This window comes from Budorcas taxicolor, chromosome 6 (genome assembly GCF_023091745.1).
Source record: "Budorcas taxicolor isolate Tak-1 chromosome 6, Takin1.1, whole genome shotgun sequence".
In the NCBI taxonomy this organism is placed as follows: Eukaryota; Metazoa; Chordata; class Mammalia; order Artiodactyla; family Bovidae; genus Budorcas; species Budorcas taxicolor.
Window position 1 is genome coordinate 116,538,204 of NC_068915.1, and position 14,336 is coordinate 116,552,539.

The 14,336-nt window shown below is 52.6% G+C and overlaps 1 protein-coding gene across 2 annotated transcripts; it reads left to right on the forward strand.

Annotated features, from left to right (window-relative positions):
• The first annotated feature begins 810 nt into the window (after positions 1-810).
• On the forward strand, positions 811-14,121 carry SLBP (stem-loop binding protein). Of its 2 annotated transcripts, XM_052642059.1 has the most exons (8): positions 811-896; positions 976-1,092; positions 5,478-5,582; positions 8,316-8,375; positions 8,675-8,812; positions 9,329-9,478; positions 11,004-11,085; positions 13,200-14,121. In XM_052642059.1, the coding sequence occupies exons 1-8, from the start codon at positions 838-840 to the stop codon at positions 13,314-13,316; spliced, it is 828 nt and encodes a 275-aa protein (XP_052498019.1). In that variant the 5' UTR covers positions 811-837; the 3' UTR covers positions 13,317-14,121. The 2 variants fall into 2 exon arrangements, with proteins under 2 accessions (XP_052498019.1, XP_052498020.1); XM_052642060.1 differs by lacking the exon at positions 976-1,092 and having other exon boundaries at positions 838-896.
• The last annotated feature ends 215 nt before the right edge of the window (positions 14,122-14,336 follow it).

Here is a 14,336-nt window from a genome sequence, read left to right on the forward strand (position 1 = left end):
GGCCTGAATACTGGAGTGGGTTGCCGTTTCCTTCTCCAGGAGATCTTCCCAACCCTGGGATTGAACCCAAGTCTCTTTTATCTTCTTTATTTGCACACAAGTATCACCACCTAATGCATGGAGACTGGCCACGCCGGCAGCGAGTTTTCGGGGCGCGAAGCCTGCAGCCCGAGGCTGCCTCCTCTTCCGGGTTCCGGGTTCCCGCCAGCGCGGACAAAGTCCCTGGCGTGCCGACCAATCGGAGAGCGCCCCAAACCTGGGCTCGGCCAATCGGAGGCGCGCGCTTTGCCCCCTCGGCGCGCCCGAGTCGCCTGCCTCCGAATCTCCCGCCAATACGCCTACCCCCGCCCGCGAAGGCGCGGCCAATCAGCATCGAGCGGCCCGGCGGCCCGGCCGCCTCCATGGCGGAGGGGACACCCTTCTCTGGCGGCCTCGCCTCAGTCTCCCCGGCGGAGCCCCTTGGCTGCCCGGATGGCAGTGCGCGGGGCAGCGGTCTCGCGGCGGCCGCCCCGGCCTGGGCCGCCTGCGCGGCGCGCGCTGCGGCGGGGCGCCCCCTGGGCCGCGGCGCGATGGTCTCGCCGGCGCGGCGCGCGCGGGAGCCGGGGGGCGGGGCGGCGCCCTATAAGGGCGGCGGGGGGCGGGGCGGCGGGGGGCGGGGCGGCGGGGGGCGGGGCGGCGCCCTATAAGGGCGGCGGGGGGCGGGGCGGCGGGGGGCGGGGCGGCGCCCTATAAGGGCGGCGGGGGGCGGGGCGCGCGCGTCAGTCGGCGCCGCGCGGAGAGGAGCCCGCGCCTGCCGCCCGCGCCGCCGGACCCCGGGAGCCCGCTCGCCGCCTCGCCATGGCCTGCAGGCCGCGAAGCCCCGCCGGCTACGAGGACCGTCGCGACCACGACGCCAGGTGAGGTCGGGCCGCGCGCCGGGCGCTCCCGGGCGGGAGTCCCGGGCCAGCTCGCTCTGACGCGGTCTCTCGTCGCCAGCCCCCCGCCCCCCGCGCGCTGGAGCCTCGGACGCAAGCGCACGGCCGACGGGAGGCGCCGGAAGCCCGAAGACGCCGAGGGCCTCGCAAGGCCGCCCAGCGGTCACAGACCCGACAGGTGGGCCCGTTGCGGCGGCTCGGGGGGCCTGGGCGCAGGTTCCCCGCACCTGACTGGCCGGCTGGGCTCGGGGCGCCCCTGGGTCCCCACCCCTGACGAGTCCCGGCCCCTGTGCGTCACAGCAGGGCCGGGAGGCCCCTGAGGATCCGAGGAGGTGTCTCAGGGACGGGTGTCAACAAAGCTGGGCTCAGTCTCAGGCAGCGGGCCCTGCTAGGTTCCAGGGGTGGCCTGGAGGGCCCCCAGAAACTTCATAGAGCGTTCCAACAGGGCGAGTCAGGCTCACCCGTGAAAGAGTCAGGAAAGTTGGGTGTTGCAGCAGTCGCAGAAGGGGGGCGCCAGGAGGCAAACCAAGACTTAGGCTCTAGGACCCTCTGTCCACCCTGAGGCTCCTGAGGCGCTTTCCCCTCTGAGGAGCCTTGACCATTCTCATGCAGCTTGCAGTTTACTTGAGTGTTTTCTAGGCGGGGCAGCGTGCTGGGGAGGTCAAGACACTGCCAACCATGGTTTCTTTTTTGTTCTGCTTATACTCTGACACAGGTGGGTCAGCAAGTCAGACGAGGTGTTTCAGGGAAACGAGTGGCTGAAGAGTACACGCAGGGGGTGTCCGGTGGTGAAGGCCGGCGTGCTCTTCAGATCCGTGGTCTGGCAAGGCCTCCGTTGGGATGAGCTGGGAGGTGGTCCCTTGAGGATCCACACGCCAGGGCCCTCAGGTGGGGATGCATTTAGCTAGTGTGAGGACTGGCTAGAGGAGGACAAGGGTGGGGCCGGCTGCCATGTCAGGCGAAAGAGGCGGTGAAGACTGCGCAGTGGGGATGGTATGAGGAGCGTGTCGCTTCGGGTAGGCTTCCAAGGCAGGAGCCTCAGTACTTGCTGATGGGTTGAGGGGCTGGTGCCGGGAGGAGTCAAAGACGACTCTAGCTTTGAGACCTGGAGACCTTGGTCTCTTATGAAACCTTGTTACCAAGATGAAGAGGATGGTGTGGACCAGACCTGGTCTGCGGAAGGGATTAGGCTTTAAGTTTTTCAGATGAGTAAAGAAAAGATACTGAGAAAGCAGCATCTAACAGTCTGGGTTGGGAGGCACAAATTGAGTTACCAGCACACACGTGACTTTTAAAGATGTGAGAGATGTGGGAAGGATCTTGGGGAAAGATGTGAGAAGAGGAGAGGCTCTAACAGCCCTGGGGCTAGATGTGAGGAACAGGTTATTGTTTACTTGCTAAGTGGAGTTCAGCTCTTTGTGACCCCTTGGACTGCGGCACTCCAGGCTTCCCCATCCTTCACCATCTTCTGGAGTTTGCTCAAACTCATGTCCATTGAGTTAGTGATGCCATCCAACCATCTCATCCTCTGTTGCCCCTTTCTCCTCCTGCCTTCAATCTTTCTCAGTGTTGGAGTCTTTTCCAATAAGTTGGCTCTTCACATCGGGTGGCTAAAGTATTGGAGCTTCAGCATCAGTCCTTGAAATGAATATTCAGGTTTGGTTTTCTTGTTGTCCAAGGGACTCTCAAGAGTCTTCTCCAGCACCACAATTTGAAAGCATCAGTTCTTTGGTACTCAGCCTTCTTTATGGTTCAACTCTAACATCCATGCATAATTACTGGAAAAACCACAGCTTTGACCGTATAGATCTTCGTTGGCAAAGGGATATCTCTGAGTTTTAATACAGTGTCTAGGTTTGTCGTAGCTTTCCTTCCCGGGAGCAAGTGTCTATATTAATTTCATGGCTGCAGTCACCATCCTTAGTGATTTTGGAACCCAAGAAAATTGTTTCCCCATCTATTTGCCATAAAGTGTTGGGACCGGATGCCATGATCTTAGTTTTTGGAATGTTGAGTTTCAAGCCAGCTTTTTCACTCCTCTTTCATCCTCATCAAGAGGCTCTTTAGTTCCTCTTCACTTTTTGCCATTTAAGTGGTATCATCTGCATATCTGAGGTTATTGATGTTTTCCTGGCAGTTGATTCCAGCTTGTGATTCATCCAGCCCGGCATTTCGCATGATGTACTGTGCATATAAGTCGAATAAGCAGAGTGATGATACACAGCTGTATTGTACTCCTTTCCCAGTTTGGAACCAGTCCGCTGTTCCATATCCGGTTCTAACTGCTGCTTCTTGACCTGCATACAGGTTTCTCAGGAGGCAGGTCAGGTGGTCTGGTGCTCCCGTCTCTTTAAGAATTTTCCACACAAAGCCTTTCAGCTAGTCCGTGAAGCAGAAGTAGATGTTTCTCTGGAATTCCATTGCTTTCTCCGTGAGCCAGTCAGCGTTGACAATTTGATCTTTGGTTCCTCTGCCTTTTCTAAGTCTAGCTTATACGTCTGGAAGTTCTTGATTCACATACTTTTGAGGCTTAGCTTGAAGGATTTGAGCATTACCTTGCCAGCATGTGAAGTGAGCACAGTTGTACGGTACTTTGAACATTCTTTGGCGTTGTCACAAAGCTATCTTTGAGATCAAGCTTTGACCCCTGCAGTGATCTCCCTTTTAACTGAAGACAAAATGTTAAGTCCTTAACTGCTTAGTTGCTCTAGAGTTCCTTTGTACCCTGGGATCCCGCCTGGCTCACAGCCACACAGGCCTGCTGGCTCCTGTGCCAGCAGTGTTCCTGTCCTGGGGCACTGCCCCTGCGATTTGTTCTGTGTGCTTTTATTCCCACAGTCCCCTGTGGTGGCAGTGGAAGATGCATGCAGGTTCTTGGAGAGTGGAGCCATCCACATCTCCATGAGTGCAAGAACTGATCCCTTTGGAGGGACGTTAGCTCAGTGTGTAAATAAAGGTTTTATCTTCCATTTGAGCACTTTCCCCACAAGTACTCTGATCCCAAGCTAGGGTGAGGTGGGTGAGTGTAATTTGCCTAATCTAAAACATGAGTTTCAGTTCCACAAAAGGTAGTTTCTGTTGAGCTACCAAAATGTGAGATGGAGTAAAAGGGCATTGTTCAGTTGCCAAGTTGTGTCTGACTTTGCATCCCCCACGGACTGCAGCCGCCAGGTTTCCCTGTCCTTCATTATCTCCCTGAGTTTGCTCAAACTCATGTCCATTGAGTCAGTGATGTCGACCAGCCATCTCATCCTCTGTTGCCCCCTTCTCTTGCCCTCAATCTTTCCCAGCATCAGAGTCTTTTCCAACGAGTTGGCTCTTCACATCAGGTGGCCACACTGTTAGAGCCCCTGTATCAGTCTTTCTAATGAATGTTCAGGGTTGATTTCCTTTAGGATTGATGGTTTGATCTCTTTGCTGTCCAAGGGACTCTCAAAGAGTCTTCTCAGCGCCTTTTAAAGGTTGAGGCCCCTGTTGGAGCTGAGAAATGCAGACCTGGGCCTCTTGACACACTGCAGAGTGTTGAGGCCTAACCCTGGGCACAGCTCCGTTTGATTTTCCTCTGTGCCTGCGATACAAGCTTGAGTCATTTTCACTTGTTCATTAATTTGATTTCAGACCCTACCAACCGTATTTATGCTGTGGAAATTTGTTCTTAGGATTTGAGTTTTTCTGGTTGTGTAACTAAGGGAAGAAATGATGGTTAAGTAGGGGGGTTGTTCTTTGGTTATTGCTGTTGCAGTTTCAAAGCATGCCATTGAGCTTTCAGCTAGAATATATGAAGTTGCTTACTGTTGCAGTTGAAGTTAGTTTCTCTTTTTGATGTACCAGTAGTGGCCAATAGAAATAGAGGACGAAAGATAAAAATGTGAGTTTACATCTTATCTATAAGTAACAGACATACCAACAATTCTAGCTGCCAGAATTCTTGGCATTAAGCCCCATGCTTTCAAATCGCCTGAACTTGACTGAAGATTTCCTTGAGTTCCAGATAGAACTGAGCTCCTAGATTAAATGTATCCAACTCTAGGGGTGCCTTTATCAGACCAAGCACTGGTGTGGTAAGAGCTCTGAAGGGTATTTTTATTCCCCACATTTTAATTATGATGTGATATATTCTGAACCGTTAATTGCATGCATCTGGAAATAGATAGTAGCCACATTTACTAGGTGTTGGTCACTCTGCTTAGCACTGAGAATGTAGTAACTGCAATCTTTCTTTAAAATGCTTTTGAAAAAACAAAACTTTTTACAGAAAAAGTTGTGTTAGATAAGTGCATTTCTTGGTGCTGTTGACTTGGTCTGCCTTTCCCCCCATGGACTGTGTTCTCACGATCTAGCCGACACTGGCACATAGGGAGTGCACGGTGGTTTAACAGAGCCCAGAGAGGCTTGGAGCGAATTGCTGGAACTTGGTGAACTAGGGAGGTAATGGAGCTGATTACTCCGGAGCCCATTTTCTTGGCACTCTCCAAACAACCTCAGAAAATTTCCTGATGGATGATTTGAGAGGAAACTGAAAGTTGAGTCATGGTTCAAATGTGCCTTTTCATTGCTTTGCAGTTTTACCACTCCTGAAGGCCCGAAGCCCCATTCTAGGTGTTCAGACTGGGCAAGTGCAGTGGAAGAAGATGAAATGAGGACCAGGGTTAACAAAGAAATCGCAAGGTATATATTATAGACCACTTTGAAGTGTTATCTGTGGTGTTTTAAAGTGTTATGAAAATTTGACGCATATCCTAAAGTAGTGGTGGGCCCCCAACCAGCCACATCACAGCTCCTGGGAACTTGTGGGAAATGTGGGTTTTCAGGCCTGCTGGATGGGAACCTGGGTGGGGTCCAGCCCTGTCTTAAGCCCTTCAGGTGAGCCTGCCCACTGCCGTTTGCGGGCCAGTGCCTTGGGGCTGTCCTGGGGTGGCTGCGGGTGGGCAGCGGCTGGCTGGGCTGCAGAGAGCCATGGCCCTGTGCGCTGGCCTGCCGCCTGGCTGCTCCCCTCCACTGGGGAGTGCACTCTTGACTGACACCCACCTCAGGTAACAGCTCAGAAGTGCCAGAGTGCAGGGAAGCCCCTGACTTGGGATCTGTGAACCCTTTGCAGGCCTGCCCAAAGTTGTGTGTGTTCAAGTTCAATTTCAAGCTACTTCCTCTTCCTCAGCTCCTTTCAGTTCAGAAGATGGCATTCTTCACCCCTGCTTATCCCAAGATGACATTCTCCCTGCTATTTTGGGGCCTTTCTTCCATTTGATAGATGCCATCCAGTCCACTGAATGAGCCTTGAGTTAAAAAATGCTGTGGCTTGAGATTAACTGAAGGATGTTGAGCCAGGAGTCTGTTGGTCCCTAATGCAGAGGCGAAGGTCTGTCCTCACCACCAGCAGGGAAGCGGGGCCAGACGCTTTCTCTCCGTCTGCAGTGGTCAGCGGTGTTCAGAGCTGCCTCCAGTGGAAAGGACACGGGCACACTTGGGTTTGGCTATGACCACTTAAGGGGCCACTTAATTTCTTTCAGACATAAAAACGTATGTGGGCAGATATCTGCCTGGGTAGAAGAGTGAACTGGGAGTTGACAGGCTCCAGGCAATGGCAACCCGCTCCAGTGTTCTTGCCTGGAGAATCCCAGGGACGGTGTAGCCTGGTGGGCTGCCGTCTGTGGGGTCGCACAGAGTTGGACACGACTGTAGTGACTTAGCAGCAGCAGTATTTTGAATGAGTTGTATTTACATGGATGCTGATTTTTCTCAGCTGTGAGAAGTTAGGCTGTTTGGCTGGGTCTGTGCGGTTTTTGGGTTTGCTCACAGGTTTGTAGCAACTCGGATCATGTGCTTGTGTATTTCTCTTTTTTTCTTTTGACTGCGCTTGGCATGCAGGATCTTGGTTCCCTGACCAGGGATTGAGCCCGTGCTTCCGGTGTTGGGAGTGCAGAGTCCTGACCACTGGACTGTGGAGCCCCAGTGCTGTGTGTCTTGATACCCCCCTGTCGCCCCTTGCTGGGGACCGTCTCCAGCACCTGTGTGATGCAGGGAGACCCTGTCCGTCCTGACCCTCCTGTTGTTGAACTCCTCTTTGTTCCTCTCTGGATCACACCCTTTCTGATGGAAAGCTGCTGCCTCTGAGCAGACCAGGTGATGGAGCTTTTGATGGTGGTGGTCTGCCTTCCTTCCCACCAGGAGGTGAGGGGTGAGCGGTGAGCTCTCTGTGTATCAAGGCAGTTGGCTCACACTACACACCAACAGCCTGAAAACTGGAAAATGGGCTTTAGTTACACCTGAGGGTGAAAGTGAAGTCGCTCAGTCGTGTCTGATTTTGCGACCCCGTGGGCTGTAGCCCAGCCGGCTCCTCTGTGGGATTTTCCAGCAAGAATACTGGAGTGGGTTGCCATTTTCTCAAAAGGATCTTCCCCACCCAGGGATTGAACTCCAGTCTCACATTGCAGGCAGACTCTGCCCTCTGAGCCACCGGGGAATCCCTTGGTCGTACCTGAAAGGGCTCCAGAAAGAATGAGGCCCTGCAGGAAGTGGCCTCAGGGACTAGCGCTTCAGTTCTCGCGTGATGGCTCCAGACACACACTGTCTCCTGGCGTCCAGACTTCCCTGGGCCCCGCAGACTGGGACCGGGTGACGCACCGCAGTGTGTGGCCGCTTTTGGACCCTACTGTGAACCTCTAGAGGCAGTTTCCAGGTCAGAGTGTTCTGTGTTTTTTGGTTGGTGATGAGGCACCGCAGTGTGTGGCCTCTTTTGGACCCGGTCGTGAACCTCTGCCTAGAGGCAGTTTCCAGGTCAGAGTGTTCTGTGTTTTTTGGTTGGTGATGAGGCACCGCAGTGTGTGGCCTCTTTTGGACCCGGTCGTGAACCTCTGCCTAGAGGCAGTTTCCAGGTCAGAGTGTTCTGTGTTTTTTGGTTGGTGACACACCTTTGCAAAGTTCGGTGTTGGTTGTTGCTGTGTTAGAAAGCAAATTCCCGGTGCATCCACAAGGAAGGAGGTTGGGGGTGGGAAGGTGTGCAGTTTTCCCAAGGTGAGCGGTGCCCAACAGGCATGTGTCTTGTTAATGAGTGATTGTGGTATTAGAAGTAAAGACTTCATTTCAGCGCACATTAGTTTTTCCTGAAGGTTTCAGGGTTAGAGAGATGTAAATTTCCATGGTCTCACTACTTAGCGGGCAGCAGCAGTTTTCTTTCAGAACTGGCTGCTTTCAGTATCCTGTATGGTCTTGGTAAGTAGCCTTATCTTCTCACCAGAGAATGGTGATTGAAGGAGGTTGAAAATAAAAGAAGCCGCCTTACTGTGACTGTTGCTTAACCCACTTACCAGACCACACCCTCAGAGAGGCTTTGTAGCTCTAGAAGCGTTGAGTTGATTTCTGTACCTTTGTAAAAACAGCAACGTTTATTTACTTTGCTCTCAGATATAAAAGGAAACTCCTCATCAATGACTTTGGAAGAGAGAGAAAGTCATCATCAGGAAGGTAAATGCTGTGTAATCATTTCTTTTCTAATTAATAACCCTGTGACTTAGTCATGAAAAATAAGGTGAACATGTGAACGTGAAATGCTGACTCTCAATAGTATTTTCTATTTTTTCTGGTCTTCACTGATTTGAAATATGTATCCTGTACTAAGTCTCTGTATATTCAGGTTCTAGACTGTTCTGGAGTTAATACAGTTTGGAAATCCAGCGGGCAGGTGCTCTGTTGCTGTGTTTATGCATTTTCTTATGTGATGATCTTGTTTGTGAGGTTTGCTGTGTTAATTTCATTTTATTTAGTTCGGATTCGAAGGAGTCTGTGTCCGCGTTGCCGGCCGACTTGGAGACGGATGAAAGTGTCCTGATGCGGAGACAGAAGCAGATCAACTATGGGAAGAACACCATCGCCTATGACCGTTACATCAAAGAAGTCCCCAGGTAGGCCTGCGCCGCCAGCGTGGGCTGGCCAGGTCACGGGCGTAGGTGGTGAATCTGATTCTGGGTGTAGTTCACCTGCTAAGAGCTCTCTTATCAATGATCTTCAGGCACTTACATAAAGAGGAACATGTTGGTGCCTGCGAAACCAAGGACACGAAGACAAGTGACATTTTCGTAATTTAGAGTGTTGGGTGACGTCTGTCAGGAATAGCTGTCTTGTAAATGTGGGACTGTTAACGTACATGACAGGGAAGGTTCAGTTCAGGTTGCAGGTTGTAAAGCTTTTACTAGAGAAGAACACAAGCCTTACCCAGTCTGTGTCAGCAGCATGCTTCCTGCTTCCCACACAAGGGTGCAGTGGGAGCTTTACAGGGCACGGGAGCTGCCGGGCTGAATGCAGGTGTCCTTTGCTGGAGCGTGGATTGCAGGGAAGAGCCATCGGCGAGGTAGCGCTGTTCAGCTCCTGTTCACGTGTGGGCCTAGCTGTGCACCAGCATCACCCCTCTCTCCCTGTAGGCACCTTCGACAGCCCGGCGTTCATCCCAAAACCCCCAACAAATTCAAGAAGTACAGTCGGCGGTCGTGGGACCAGCAGATCAGACTCTGGAAGGTGGCTCTGCATTTTTGGGATCCCCCAGCTGAAGAAGGATGTGATTTGCAAGAAATGTATGTCTCTTTGGAGTCCTGTCCTCCCTGTCTGTCGTGATGGCAGCGGCTCTTGCTGTGTGGCAGGTCACCCTGTATCCTGTCTGTCTTGTCTCTGCTAGTGTCTGAAGCTGGCGGTGTGGGCTCCAGGAGGGGCTAGAGGGAGGGATGTGCTTTCTGGGTTGGACTTACTGTTTGTAGTTACACCAGACTGATCTTAGTAGAGGTACATGGGGTTTTCTTTGTTTTTTAAGATAAAATGTTTTGAAAAGCTTGAATGGTTTATGTTGAGCTAGGCAGCTCAGGGGTACGGAATCTGCAAGAGACTTGCAGATTGGTCCCTGGGTCGGGAAGATCCCCTGGAGAAGGAAGTGGCAGCTCACTCCAGTATTGCCTGGGAAATCCCATGGACAGAGGAGCTTGGCGGGCTATAGTCCATGGGGTCACAAAGAGTTGAACGTGACTTAGGGACTAAACAGTAGCAAGTAGGCATACTGTGTAGTTAATTCACTTTGCTGTACGGTAGAGCCTAACACAAGCTCGTAAAGCAACTACACTCAGTAGAAACGGGGGCTTCCCAGTTGGCTCAGTGGTGAAGAGTGCCTGCTGATGCAGGAGACACAGGTCCAGTCCCTGGGTCAGGAGGATCCCTGGAGGAGGGAGAACTCCAGTATTCTTGCCTGGAGGACCCCATGGACGGAGGATCCCAGCGTTCAGTCCACAGGGTTGCAGAAGGGTCAGATCTGACTTAGTGGCTGAACAGCAGTGTAAACGTGAGAGGCTTTCCCTTTTTTTTTTTTTTTTGCCTACGGAAGGTTTTTCTTTTTAAACTCTGTCCAGTGGAGAAGGCCTCGGGTTGAGCTTCTGCCATGTGGTGTGGATGCCGGCTTGGCAGGGAGATGGAGGCTGGCCTGTGGTTCTCTCCTCAGCTCCCTTGTCTGAACCTCTCCCTCCTTCAGAGACCCAGTTAGTTGTCCAAATGTCTGAGTTTCTGCTCTGAGCTGGGGACATTTATTAGAAGCTGTCAGGTCTGAGGTGAGGTCCGAGGCACGTCTTTATGAAGTTGGCCTCACTTCACAAGCATGCCTGGTTTCTTTCCAGTTGCCATTGTTGCCCCGTTCTCTCTGTGAGCAGGAGATTGGAAACATGAGTGGTGGTGTGTAGTTTGGTTTGTCAGCGTGTGTCCCCCCAAACTGGGCTTTACTGTTGCCGCTTCTGCTTAGAGGGATGCTTGTGGGCGCGTACAGACAGCTGGACACGCACAGGAGTGGGCAGCTTGTTGTGTGCTCTGGGCACGGTGGGCATTGTGCCCGTGGTGGGCATTGTGCCCGTGGTGGGCATTGTGCCCGTGGTGGCCGCTGCCAGCCTTCCTCGGGGAGGATTCGGGGGGGGGGGGCATCCCCTCCTCAGGGCGGAGGAGGTGCTGGGAGCGTGCGTGGCGGCGTGGCACTGGCAGGGTCTCACGGAACCGGCCTGGCGTGCTCGTCTGCATCGCGTGCCTCCTGGTTCCCTCACGTGGTGGCTGACGCGTGTGTTCACTGCACAGACATCCTGTGGACCTCGGGGAGATGGAGACTGAGTCCGCAGAAAGCAGCTCTGAGTCCCAGACGAGCTCTCAGGACAACTTCGTAAGTGCCTTTCCCTGGGTGAATCTCCCACAAGTGCTGCGGGCTAATTGTTTATGACCTACGCCCCTTGATAAACTGAAGTGGAGGCTGAAGTTCGATTCTGATGCTTAGAAGCATCATTCTCTGATCTTATTGGAATGTCAGATTTGACGGATCCTTCTTTTAGACTCCGAGCTCAGTCTGACTGACCAACACCCCCGCTCGTGTGGAGGTGGAAGGCCTTTTCCGGTTGTGGCATCAGTGCTAGTCAGGCTGTGCAGCCTGTGCTGGTGAACTGTTGGTGCAGGAGCACCGGCCAGTTGTCTTACGTGCAGAGATGCGTTGGGCCTAGGGGTTTCCCCACATTTGCCAGTTTTTAAAAAGTACATGTTTTGGGATAGGAAAAAACCTCGAAAGATGAGAAGCGTGTGCAGAATCGTTCGTCTCTAATTCTGTGGCTCCTGATTGAGTGTGAGTTCTTCTCCGCATGTGTACAAGCCACACACACACAGCACTTGACAGCGAAGGGTGCCTTTGTGACCACAGGGGCTTCCCCAGAGGCTCAGTGGTAAAGTCTGCCTGCAGTGCAGGTGCCATCCCTGGGCTGGGAAGATCCCCTGGAGGAGGAAATGGCGACCCACTCTAGTACTCTTGCCTGGGAAATCCCATGGACAGAGGAGCCTGATGGGCTGCAGTGTACCGGCTCTCAAAAAGTCAGACATGACTGAAGTGACTGAGATCTCACTTGGTATGGAGCCTGCTCCAGTACTTGCATGTATAAATATCCTGCCCACTGAATGGAAAAACAGGTTAAAAACTAGAAGAAGTAAATGTTTTCTTGGAAAATTCAGACTTCATATAAGACCAGCTTATACTGTGGACAGCTGAGGAGCAGGTAAAAGGGAAGCCCACAGCTGCCTTCCTGCCTGCTGCCCGTCACCCTGGGAAACGGGCACCTGTCCTTCCAGTCACGGGGGCCACCCGCACCCCACGTCCTTTCTGTGACTGTGCGAGGTGTTAGAAGTGACGCAAACGCCAGTGTAGCAAGAGACACAGATAACTGGTAAGGAATACAGTTACCGCAAGTGCTTTTTGAGGACCAGTAACCTGGAAACTTGTCAAATGAAAACAGGATATTGAACCACAGGAGGATCCCAGTTGAGTGGGTATTCAGATGCAGGCAGGACTACAGAGAAACCCATGCCAGGTGATCTCGGCAAGTGGCGTCCTTGATCTGGATTAAGAGTGACCTTCGTCCCAGCTCAGCAGACGGATTCTGATCAGGATTCTGATCGGGCGCTTGTGATCAGACAAGTTGGGAGGGGTGGCTGTGTAGATAGAGGCAGGGGTCCCGGGGCATCCAGGGGGAGGCGAAGCGGACGTGGGGGATGTGGGAGGCGAGAGAGCAGTCTGGGTGGGAGCAGGCGAGCCGGGGGGAGAGCTGCTCAGCTGAGCACAGACGCCGCAGTGTCACCGCTGTGCACGGAAGGCCACTGCCGCGCGAACAGGCTGTTCCGGCTGCCCGTTTGTCCCAGAGATACTCTTCACAGGTCTTTTTCTCTCTTTTGAGCTGGAGTTTAATCAAGGGTTACATGTTTGATAGCCACGTCTCTCTAGTTCCCTGTGGTTTAGAGTAGTCTTCCTGCTTTCCTCCACGAGACGACTTCCTAGAGGGCTTCAGGCTCCTCAGTGGGGGGCTGTCATGTTGGCCACTTAGATTAGATTCAGGTTGAACACCTTGGCCCCTGTTTCGGGGTGGAGTGAGGCTGCGTCACCCCAGGGCCAGAGCTGAGAGGGATTCCCTGCCTGGTTTCGGGCGCTTGGCAGTGGTTCTGAGCCACGGCATCGCGGCTCGTCCACATCAGCTCCGTCACCTCGAGCGGCTGAGGCTCAGAGGCCTTAAATGGTCGCTCAGTTTCTCATGGGGCAGGATTGGGGGCTGGAATTTGAGAGGTCAGCTAAAGTTGGACATTACCTGCCAATGTTAATTAACTAACTTCTGGATTCTCTCCCGGGAGTTCCCTGCATTCCTGGGGAGTCTTGAGTCCCCCAGAGGTTGAGCGGCCCTGCTCAGCGCCCTCCAGCAGCAAGTCCGGTGCCCCAGGGGCCGCTGAGACTGTGCTTCTGTCTTCCAGGACATGTTCTGCGGCACCCCCACTAAAGTCAGGCACGTGGACCGCCAGGCGGAGGACGAGTTTGACTTGGAGGCCTGTTTAACGGAGCCCCTGAGAGACTTCCCGGCCATGAGCTAACCGGCGCCACCTGGAGGCCGACTGCCCAGCATGCATCCTCATGTGTAACTGGAGGTTCCTGTTAATAGCTTGCTGTCTCCTGGGGAAGTGTTCTCGCCCTGTTTTCTTAAAAAATGTTAACTTTATGTATAGGGAGTGTACTTTGCATGTTTTAAATTGTAAATGGAACTAAATTCGAGGAAAATTTAACTTGAAGCAGTCTTGCACCAACTTCAATCGTTTCATCTCCAATGTCCTTGACGTTAACCTGGAAAGTGTAGCGTAACTTTTTCCACGGGTGATTTAACATTACCTGCTAAACACTGCAGATGTGAAACTGCTACTCGTCAGATGGCTGGCTTGGGTTTAACTGTGTTCTTGGGACCAGTCTGGCATCGACTTTCTTTACTGGTATCTGAGTGAGTGTTCTCATAATCGGCTCCTTCACCATCTCTATGGAAAGCGTTGGTTTTCTGGCTGTTTGTCAGTATATCAAGGTGGGATTTTTCCTCATACAGAGCACTGAATAGTCAAAGATACTAAGCTGAGCTGATAAGTTAGTGGATTTTCTGTGAGTTATACAGTCTTAACTGGGTACTTGTAAATAGCACTAAGCGGGCCTTCTCCCTGTAATACTCCGAAAGGCAAGGCAGCAGAGGGGTTAGAAAGAATTTTTTTTAATAATCAGTTAATTCACTTTGTAAAATGGCTGTAAAGGATAACGTGTACAGATTTTCTGTTCGTATATTCAGTTGTAAACTTCCTAAGACTGTTATGTTTCTATTGCTTTTGTATGGAATGACATTGCAAAAATAAAAACCTTCTTTAACTGACTTAAACTGTGTCGCCAGACAGACTGGCTGCTGGGTGCTGGCTGTGCTGGGAGGAGCTACGTCAGCGTCGGTCCTGGGCACGTGCACGGGGAGGGTGGACACGGAGATGGTGAATGACCTCCTTTAAGTCGGTTTGCACCTCTGCCCTGGGGTCCTGGTCACGCTGAAGCGGGGTCTAGACCTTGGGTGTGGAGCCAGCCAGGTCCTG